The 10726-nt window shown below is 52.8% G+C and overlaps 1 protein-coding gene across 2 annotated transcripts in view; it reads right to left on the reverse strand.

Moving 5' to 3' along the window:
* The window catches only part of SEL1L3 (SEL1L family member 3), a 95890-nt gene extending 95400 nt beyond the window's left edge, over positions 1 to 490 (reverse strand). The window contains exon 1 of one of the 2 annotated variants that reach the window (XM_028507791.2): positions 207 to 490. In XM_028507791.2, the coding sequence (XP_028363592.1) occupies positions 207 to 371 (165 nt within the window). In that variant the 5' untranslated portion in view covers positions 372 to 490. The remainder of the gene's footprint in view (positions 1 to 206) is intronic. The other variant, XM_028507790.2, reaches the window with a different exon arrangement.
* Between the last annotated feature and the right edge of the window lie 10236 nt (positions 491 to 10726).

Consider the following 10726-nt stretch of genomic DNA (forward strand, 5'->3'; position numbering starts at 1 on the left):
AAAGCGCCGCAAGTCCGGTCCACGCACTGCTCTCTGCGCCTCCGGTACCCATCCCAGGTGCCGGGAGCGCCCGGGGCACAGCAGCCAGGAGAGGAGAAAACTAGCAACACCGCACCCACTCCGCTCAGTGGAGGTCCCCGGCCCCTCCACCCGCGTCCCCGGAGCCCCGCGCGGAAGGGAGGACCCGGGCAGGGTCCCGTGCTCACCAGGTAGCAGAGCAGGAACAGCGCGCAGGCAGGGCGGCTGCCGAGGTCCTGGGGGACGCCGCCGCTCGGGGGGGTCATGGCTACGGCCCGGGGACCGACCGCGGGCGGCAGGGGTTGTTGCTGCTGCTGCCGCGGCCGCCCGAGCCACGCGCCGCGCCGCTTCATGGCGAGGCCGCCCGGATCCTGGCCGGAACAGGTCACCTGGTGCAGGGACCGGCCCCCGCCCGAGGCGCCACCTTCCCGCCCGCCCCCGGCCGGGCCGGCTGCCGCGCGCGGGGCCACCTGCCGCCGCCGCTGCTGCCGGACCCGCCGCCGCCACGGCCGCTCGAGCCGTCGCCGCCCCCGCAGCCCCAGCCGAGCGCCGGCTCCTCCCCACCTCCCAGTCCCCGTCCTCTCCTCCCCTCTGCTCCCGGCCCAGCCCGCCCCCCGGCCGCTCCCTCCCGCCAGCAGGATCCCACCCCTCCCGACCGCCCGAGCCCGAGCAGGTGGGGACGGACCCGGGTCCCGCCCTCCGGCGGCCGCCGCCCCCCGCCCGCCGGGGCCCCCCGCCCGCCGGGTAGCTCTGCCCCGGGCCCGCCTCCCCTTTCCCTTTCTTTCCTCTCCTCCCCCGCCCCCCTTACCCGCTCTTCCTTTTCGCGAGCCTCTCCCCTCCCTACGTTTCCCTTTTCTCCCTCTCCGCTCTCCCTCTCTCACCTCTCTTCCGATTCCCATCCTTTTTTTTCACTTTCTCCCTTTCTCCCTCCCAATCTCCTTGTATCCCTCCCTCCGGCATTTTCCCAGTCCCACCCACTCCTTTTGCGGGGCGCGCAGCCCAGTTCCCGCCGGTGCAATGGGTTTTGTTCGGTTGTGGGATTTTTTTTTTTTTTTTTTTTTTTTTTTGGCAAGGGCGCCATTCCCGCTGGGCGCTGGGCGAGTGTGCCCCCTGGAGTTGCGCGGCGCACCGACCCAGCCTCTAGCCCTTCAGGATGGATTTTGACCCCTGCCAACCTCCACCTGTCCACCTGCAGGGGTGGGGCAGCCTTCCTGCTGGTACATTATTAGCCCGGGTTGCGCCGCACCCTGCCCTTTGGGTCGCGGCAGCTTCTGGATGTTTCCCGAGGGTTTTGTGCGTTGCTGCTGCCGCCGCCCCAGCCGCCGCGCTCTTTGTTTTAATTGTCCAGAGTATCGGCGCCCAAAGCGGATTGGTATTTAATTTGTATCCATGTGCCCCGGCTCCACTTTGGACGGAAAAGAAAATGAATTAATTAGGCCAATGCAATTGTCCTCAAGCCCCAAATGAGAGGGGGTGGAGGCTCTTCAAGTGCACAAACAGCTTTCAAGTAAAATCCAGGCACATCTTGGCTTTGGGGACGGAGGTTGGGGCTGGCTGCTCGCTGACCAGGGGGTTGTCGACAGGCCGCGCAGCCCAAAGCTGGAGCTCCAGCCCTAGACCCGCCCTGGCGTTCAGGGAAGGGCACCGCTCTGCCTAGCGCCTCCGATGACTGCTTGGGCCCGTGGCTGCTGCCTGGAAACAGTTAAGCGGTCTTCGAAAGTTAGCAAAAGCTTCCCTTTGGCACTGGTGTGTTTGTGCGGGTTGGAACTCATAACAGACTGGGAGTCTGAGACGACACAGCCCTTTCCTCGTGCAGGTGCTACCACAGTAGGTCAAGTCACCAAAGGCATTAGCAGAGGCCGGTGGTGAACATGAGATGCCCAGGGCTGGGTTTGACCAGCTTCGGAATGCCCTGGGCCTGGGTGTGCCCTCGGCCCTCTCACTGCAGGCTTGGCCGCACTGAGCTCCTCCTCTGAACCATCCCTTAGTGTTCTTAGGGCACCCGAGGGCCGTGGCTCTGGGTCAGGCTCTTCTCGGCCCAAAGTCCCTCACTGCAAGATGACACCTTCTGTCAGTGGTTCTCAGACTCCAGCCTGCACCCGAATCTCCCAGGGAGCTTGTGAACACACCTGTGGCTGGAGGCCCTCGCTAGAATTTCCCAGGGGGTGGATCCTGGGTGGGGCTTGAGAAGCTGCCTTCCTGACTAGCTCTCAGGTAATGCCAGTGCTGCCGGTCCGGAGGCCCCATTTCCAGAAGCGCTGGCTTATGGGAAAGGGTCGCTTCTGCTCCTGCCACACCTCGCAGTCACCTGTCACACCTAGCAGTCACCCGTGGAAGCATTGGAGGGTGTCCTTGTTTGACAGATGTCACCACTGCCCTGTCCCATGTCCGCAGGCCCAAAGTACTCAAATGCTGCTGTGTGGCGTGGAAAACCGTTTGTTCTATCCAAGTGTGTGAGGCGATAAAGGGTGCATTGACTTCAGCGGAGAGCATGCCTGTATTTTTTTCTGTGGGGCCAAAATAGAAACGCTACTTTGTAATGTATGGGGCAGGAAAACTGTTGGCCAATTCGGGAGAACAGGGCGTCGCAATGTCTGTGGGGTTTCCACTGGTGTCCCTGGACGGTTGTACAGACTTTCTCTCCTTCGCTGCACCTGGACTCGGCTGGTCTTCAGGGAAAGGAATGGTTCCCTCGGCTTGTTTGTAATCAGGATTCACAGGCCTGTAGTCTTCCAAGCCCGGTGAGCTTTCGGGGTTTGGATCTGTCTAACCGTAGTCAGTGTGGACGGCCCCCGTAGGGGACTGGGCTATTTTTAACATAGCCTATCCAGTGTCTCAGCTGCTCATCTTCCACTGCACTCCTACTGTGCGCCGGCACTACCCCAGGCCCCAGGAACCCAGAGGTGGCAGGACCATCCCCTTCCACGGGGTGGAAGAGCGGCGGGAGTGCAGAAAACTGACTTAAAATACGCTTTGGTTCTCTAAAGCCACCTGCAGGTTGCTCTGTGGCCCAGGGCAGGGGGTGGCAGTAATGACTGATTAATTCCGTATTAGAGAGGGCCAGAGAAAGGGAAGGTGGGGATGTCTGTTCACAGTGCAGCGTGACATTTGATCCAGGGACAGAATGCTATCGCCCTGGCCTCTGTAGCCACTTGTGTCAGTAATTTGAAGGGTGTGGTCTGATTTCAGAAGAAGGTCCTTTATTTTAAAAATACCGTGCCTTCCCATTGTCATGTGGAAGGGCTTAAAATTCCACCATTGTAATGCATCGGTTTGATTTGAGTTTTAATACTCCACTAAAATATGAAGGTGCCTGGGGAGACTGTATTAATCTGGCATCTCTCATTACTGCCTAAGTGAGTCGGTCTATCACAGCCCCCGGAACTCTGCATCTCAACTTGGAGGAGGGCAAGGCAACGGGGTCCTAGGGAGGGAGGACGGTGGCCTCCCACAGGGAAGCTCAGTGGAGAAGCCTCAGGGGCCTGGAGGGGGAGGGGCTGGAGGGATGAAGCACTGCATCTGTTTGCCTTGACGGACCCTGCACGACATCTTAGACCTGCAGTTCTCCAATGCTGAAGTGGCTTAGAATCAGTACATCCCAGGGACCAATGCAGCTGGCCAACTACGAACTTCAAACAAGCAAAGTCAACCTCCAGATACACTTACAGTATCTTCTGTCAATGTTATTTCTTTAAAAAGTTGGGGCATTTCTGCCATCCGAATTTTAGGGAAGACCTAATGGCAGAATAAAAGACAATCCTTGAAATTGCGTGTAATTTGCTTGTGGAAAAACTCCCAACTGGTCTTTGTCTCATTTTGCTCTGCACTAGTGGGAATGGACCTCTGGCCGGCCACTGTCCATGCTGCTACTTGGAAACTGCCTTTGTAGGGACCAAGGATGCATAGGGTACCAGATGTGACCCTGTGGAGACAACTGACCTCTAGGGGCTGCAGGAAAGGAAGGGAGGGCACTACTTGTAAGAAGCCCTCGTTCTTCCCACTTCCCTCCTACATGAACAGCTGGCGCCATGGCTAAGCCACCAGCTCTAGGGAGCCCTCCCTTGTGACCCCAGGTTCAGACTCCACTGGTCGTTTCTCTCTGCCCCTCTGAGCATTGCCTGTAGCTGCATGTGGCAGCTGGCTGGTCCTGCTTTACATCTCGTGCTCTGTGTTGGACTCTTCTCTGCCTATGAGTAGACTGTAAGCTCCTTGAAAGCAGAGGTTGTTTCTTAAATTTTTTTCTCTATTTTTTATTTTAGAGAGGGGGGGAAGAGAGAGAGAGAAACATCAGTGCAAGAGAGACACATTGATTAGTTGCCTTCCATACACGCCCCGACCTGGGAACACACCTGCAACCCAGGCATGCGCCCCGACTGGGCGTTGAACTGGTGACATTTTGGTTTGCAGGGTGATGCCCAGCCAGCTGGGTCAAACCAGCAGGGGCCGGAGGTTGCTTCTTCACCAGCTCCGTGTACTCCCTTCATGCAGTGCATAGAAGTTCTTATTCACTAAATAAAATAGAATCCACCATCTTCCTTTTCCATTTTTTCTTCCATCCTTCCTGTCTCCTGTCTTACCTTCCTTCCTTCTTTTTCTTTTTTTATTCATGGTTATCTCCTCCATGTGCCTCCACGGTCAGGGTTCTCAGAATCCTGGCGCCTTCTCCTCTCGCCCGCCCCCTCCTCCCTTTCTGCAATTTCAGATATTCAGAACAAAGATGAATGAACTGTGACATTTGCCTTTTACATCAAACCAGAAGAGAATAAAACAGAAATAGAAGAGAAGACTGCTGTCAGACCACACACTTTCCATCTCGATGGGAAAACCGCGGCCCTTCCTTTCCTGCCAAGGGTGACCTTCAGGTCTGGCTACATCCCGCACGCCAGGAGCAGTGTGCAGCGCTTCCATTTTCCTCGTCACACCCGGGCTTTACTTTCCCCAAATCCACTTCCTGTCTGTTTGCAGCCTCCATATTAACCAGTTACTCCCTATTCCCGCCTTCCTTAGAGTATTCTATTGGGTACCATCCTCATGTCCTGGTCCCTAGACTCTGTCTGTTGAGCCTCAAGTGCCTGACTCCGCACACTCTCTGTGTATGGGCCACAGAGCCCTTGCTCTGAGAAGCTGTAGCAAAAGAGGGGATGGGCGCTCTTGTGGAACCTAAGCATTTTTCTGGGTGTTTTTAAAGGAATGCTGAATGTCCAAGAGTCGCTCTGTCTGTAGCCCTGGTGTGCTCCGAGCTGTATTTCTGGGCCTGTCAGGTGAAATGATGTTGCTCTTGGTTATTTTTGGCTCTTTGCCTTCCTGAATAGGTGCATCTCCAGCTCGCTTGTTCCCCAGCCTGAGCTGGGGAGAGGCAGGTGGCTTCCCTTCGCCAAGCCCCGTCTCGTGTCTGCAGCACGTGCCCCTCGAGCAGAGGCTGTCGGACGGTCTCAGGCTGCACACAGGCTCTGTGCCATGTCCAGGTGGGCAGCGGGGCAGTCCCCTCTCCGGCTGCTAATAAAGAGATCTGTGAGCTGAACACCCCTGGGCGGGTGCAGCCAGGTGCCCACAGCCTCCCCACTCAGACACGGGTCTGCTTCCTGCCCTGTGAGATGGCTGTAGAAGCTTCTCTTGCCATCCCTGGGGGCACCTGGGATGGGAGGGGGACATTTCAGGTTCAGTGAGCACCGAATTCTGTATACTGAGGGTCTGAGGAAGGAAGTTACACTGGAGGCAGAAGGTCAAGGTGTCCGTAGGTGGAGAGAAATCTTTGGGAGAGTGTGTTGAGAAGAACCCTCATGTAAAAAGGGGTGGAATGGTGAGAAGCCGTGTGTGAATGTGCAGACCCACTCGGGACAGAGAGTGAGAGCGGAGCGCGGCAGGGCGCCGAGGGAGGGAATGTCACTGTGAATAAGTGAGGGGAGAGAGTGAGTGCCTGTGACAGCCTGGGGAACGCCAGTTGCGCCTACAAGCCCTGATGGTGTTTTGCAGCTGCAGCCCGCCCCTGAAATCAGGATGCTCGGGCAAACACTCACATCGAGTTCAGGCTTCCAGTCTATTGGTCACGTGCAATGTCAAGTAGAACAAAGTGTCGAGATCATCTGTGCCTCTGTGGGCGCTTAGCAAGGTCCATATAAAATCAAGAAAAGCAGCCCTGTCTGGCGTAGCTCAGTGGATTTAGCTCAGGCTGCGAACCAAAGTGTCGCAGGTTCGATTCCCAGTCAGGGTACATGCCTGGGTTGCACACCATGACCCCCAGCAACCGCACATTGATGTTTCTCTCTATCTCCCTCCCTTCCCTCTCTAAAAATAAATAAATAAATTCTTTTAAAAAAGTCAAGAAAAGCGCGCAAAAGGTAAAGCTAGAGCAGGGTTCTCTGGGTACCTGCTTATCTCTACAGCTTTGCCTGAGAGATTTCTTTCTAAAGTTCTCATCAAGCAGTACTGTAATTCATTTCATCCTTATGACAGCAGCAGCAGCAGCAGCCCCGTTTTACAGATGAGGAGACTGAGTCACCAGAGAGGCTCAGATCCACGTCCTGGAGGTGGCGGAGCCCCTTTGGATTAGGACTTTCGCTCAGGGGCTCGAGCTCACCCCACTACCCTGGGCTGCTGTGAAAGGAGGTGCCGGCGAAGCAAGTGGGCATTGTGCAGTGCAGCGTGTGGGAGTCACACCTGGATTTTAGACCTCGGTCTCATCCGCGCTTTGCCAGGTGCTTAGGGACATAGGTCGTCGTATGAGACACACCTGCTGAGGGCCCAGTCCTCCACTTCCCAGCTGTGTTACCTCAGGCAGCTCACTAATACTTTCGAACCTCAGCCTCCTGGTCTATAAAAATGGGGATAAAGTCACCAATCTGCCCATTTCTGTGGTGTCGTGAAGGCCAGGTAAGGCAGCATGGTAAAGTATCAATCCCTAGACAAAAGCAAAGCATCGTTTGTGTATTATTGACACTTACCTGCTTTCATAAAAGGCTCATAAAGAAAATAACATCCCTGTTAAGACCATAAAGAACAGAAGGATGTTTATGGGGTAGTGTATACCCCACCCATGAGCCACATCTCCCATTATAACCTCAGGAAGGTATTTCCCCCAGTCGAAGCCAGCTGTCACCTGTGAACTGTGAGAAAGCTCAGGCTAGCCACGTGGAAGGAGAGAGAGCTCCCCCCCCACCCCCCGGGCCTCCAGCCATGCCGGCCATCCCAGCCTGGCTGCCAGCTGTGGGAATGAGCAAACCCTCTTGAACATCTAATGTAGTTGGACCTCTACATGGTTCCAACCCCAGCCGCCACCCGACTGAAGCTGCACGTGACTTCCCAAGCAAGGACTGCTCAGCTGGGTCCTGTCAGCTCACAGAACCGTGAAAGGCAAAAATACATCGTTGTTTTGAGCCACTAAGTTTGGGGGTAGTATGTTCATAGCAAGAGCCAACTGAAACTGTGCCCTAGACTAATATTAACATTTTAACTAAACGGTATAGTTAGCTTTGAGCTTCCTGGCATTCAAAGTGAAAAAGGGGAGCAGGGTGGATTAGACGCACTTAATTATCTTGAAGTGCAATGCTTTGCCTGAATGGATAGTTTATCTGACTTGCCTCCTTTGCAGTCTAATCAGAGTAAAAACTGAATGATCTTCCTTCCGTGAAAGTCTCTCCTACCTTTACCAAAGTTACTGTTTCGCAAACCAAGGAATTACAGTCATCACTAACAAGAAAATGCCCCTCGCGCCTGCCCGAATCTTTCAGGCCGTAACTCAGGCCCGTTTTCTCCTGTCTGGTTCTCAGGAGACCTTCTGCCTCCTTCCTAGTGCTCATCCTAAATTAAGTCACAAAAGGGTTTGGTGACTCCAGAGTCCTAAGTGGCCCAAACTAGTGCTTAAAATAGAAATGCTGAATAGAGTTGAAACTTAAGCAGATTGGATGATTTATTCAAACCTTCAGGAAAAAAATCACTATTCAGCCTGGAATTGAAATTTAGACTTGTGGTTCCTAATCAACTAGAAGGCAATACTTCCCTGGTGGTAGCCCCCCAAAAGGAGAAAGGAAAGAAAGATAGAATATTGGGTTGGTCACAAAGTCCATATGGTTTTTTTCCATAAAATAAGACGCATTTTTTGTTTTCACCAATAACTTTATTGATTGGGATATTTTGAGTATGTTGGCTATCTCCCTCCCACGTGGTATAACGCTGATTGTTTTCAGTTACTGTCTCGATTGGATCATTACCAATGTCAGCTGGTCTACCCGACCGTGGAGCACCGTCCATTGAGAAATCTCCAGCACGAAATTTTGCAAACCACTTCTGACACGTTTGATCAGTCACAGTACTGTCTCCGTACTCTGCACAGATCATTTGCTTTGCATTTCAGTTGTGTTTTTACCTTTCTGGAAATAATAAAGTATAATATGGCAGAAATGTTGCTTATTTTCTCCCATCTTCAACATTAAGATGGCTACACAAAAATTCACCAATTTGATAAATTTTTAAATTTTTAAAAATACTTTATTTCTAGAGAGAAGGGAAGGGAGTGAGAATGAGAGAGAAACATCAATGTGTGGTTGCCTCTCGCATGCCCCCACTTAGGGACCTGGCCCACAACCCAGGCATGTGCCCTGACTGGGAACTGAACTGGCGACCCTTTTGTTGGAAGGCCGCCATTCAATCCACTGAGCCACACCAGGCAGGGCTTGATAATGTTTTCTAAATGCACACAGATTTGACTGCTGTCACAATAGAATCTAACAAAATTGTCTCAAATAAATTTAAAGACAACTAAGCACTACTAGAGCCATTGTATGGAAACAACCAATGAACTTTTTGGCCAACCCAATACACACATGACTGTCCTTGTGTCCTTTAGAACCCCAGCCCTGGAGGCTGGGGACCGTATCTGCCTTCTGAATAGTGTGATGCTTATCACTGTACTGGGGCTCACTAAAGCTTTTCTTCATTAAGTGGTCATCCAAGCCTATGATCATGAGAGACATAAAGATGAGTGTGGGCCAGTCATGTCCATTCTCTCCAGTGTGGCCTTGTGAATGAATGGGCATCACGTGCCTGCTGGTCCCATTTTGGGATGTCTGGGTTTGCACACGGGTATTTGAGGTCACCTCACTCGGGGCCTGAACAAGGTCCGGGCAGCCGTGTAAAGGTAGTCAACTTCGTCTTTTTATGCCCTTGACCTCATTTTCTAAAATATTCCCCTTCCTTGGTCTTCACAACCTAAACTGGACTTCACAGTCCTGACACTGAAACTCTCTGTGGGCAGTCTAATGGTTGGGAGAAAGGGCCACACTGAGGTCCTCGTCCTACCTTTGCACAAACACTTACCAGTCATCAAGAGCTATCACACCCATGTTCCTGTTCATTGTGAGTTATGGGTTGGATTGCATTCTCACTCCTGGTATTTGGGAATATGAGCTTATTTGAAAATAGGGTCTTTGCAGGTGTATCCAAGTCAGGATGAGCTCATAAGATGAGCCCTAATCTGATATGACCAAGGTCCTTATGATACGATGGGAACTTGGACATGGACAGGCACAGAGGGGCAGCATGTGAACACAGGGAAGACGGCCATGTAAAGACAGAGGCAGAGATTGGAGTTTTGCTGCCACAAGCCAAGAAACACCTGGGCTACCAGAAACTGGAAGAGGCAAGAAGAGATGCTTGTCTAGAGGCGTCAGAGGGAGCACGGCTCCACCGATGCCTTGACTTTGGACTTGTACCTTCCAGAACTGTATATGACAATACATTTCTCTTGTTTCATGCCACCCAGTTGGGAGTTCTTTGTTCCAGCAGCCCTAGGGAACTATATAGGTATCCTTTTTCCTATACTTTTGAACCCAACATTACAGGGCACCTACCTGTGTGCCAGGCTCTGTGCTGAATTCTGGAGACTGGACCCAAGACTTCAGGTTGACACAAAGCAGACCAAGGACCCTGAGCCCTTTGCTGAATTTCCACGCCCATTCCATTGTGTCTCTGGCTCTCACAGGCATCCTCGTCCATCGCTGCCTGGCTCGTGCCCCTCCCCACAGCTGTCTTAGAAGGAGCTAGTGCTGGGACTGCAAGTGACTTGGAAGGTCTCTCCATCTGTCCCCCTTGTTCCGGGTGTGCCAGCCGAGGTTCGGAGGGGTGATGCCACCAGCAGAAAGGCAGCACTGGACTCCAACACGCCTGCTCGCTCCCTGCCTCTAATGAATTCATGTTATGAATAAATTCAGCAAACAACAAATGTTTGTGGAATGAACACTAAATTATTAATGACTAGTAAAGAGAATGTGTTATACCTCCCCGAGGTATTTGAACGTGGAACAATACCTTAATCCAGAGAAGTGAATTTCAGACAGTGGAAAGTGGGGTGGAGCTAAGGGTGGGCCAAGCAGGGCGGGGGGATTTGAGGGGTGAGAACAAAGTTTTTTACTGACCTTTGTCTCATATCCCCAAAGCAACCTCTGTGTCTTCCACAAGTGAGCTGAGGAAGCTCCTGCTCTCCTCTGTACTTGGAGACCCCGCGCAGAGCTGTGACCAGTGGCTTCCAGGATTCAGAAGGAGGCGCTGGCCTCATTATATGCACCAACCGTGAGTGCTGTTTTAAACTCCGATACTGCTGAACAGCTCAGAAATAGATCCATTATAGGTCTGCTTTAGCCCCAGGGCTTTAACACAGGTCACTAGAAAATCCAAGATTGCACAGGACTTCAAACTCTTCAGAGAGAAAGAAAAA

This window comes from Phyllostomus discolor, chromosome 1 (genome assembly GCF_004126475.2).
Source record: "Phyllostomus discolor isolate MPI-MPIP mPhyDis1 chromosome 1, mPhyDis1.pri.v3, whole genome shotgun sequence".
NCBI lineage: Eukaryota > Metazoa > Chordata > Mammalia > Chiroptera > Phyllostomidae > Phyllostomus > Phyllostomus discolor.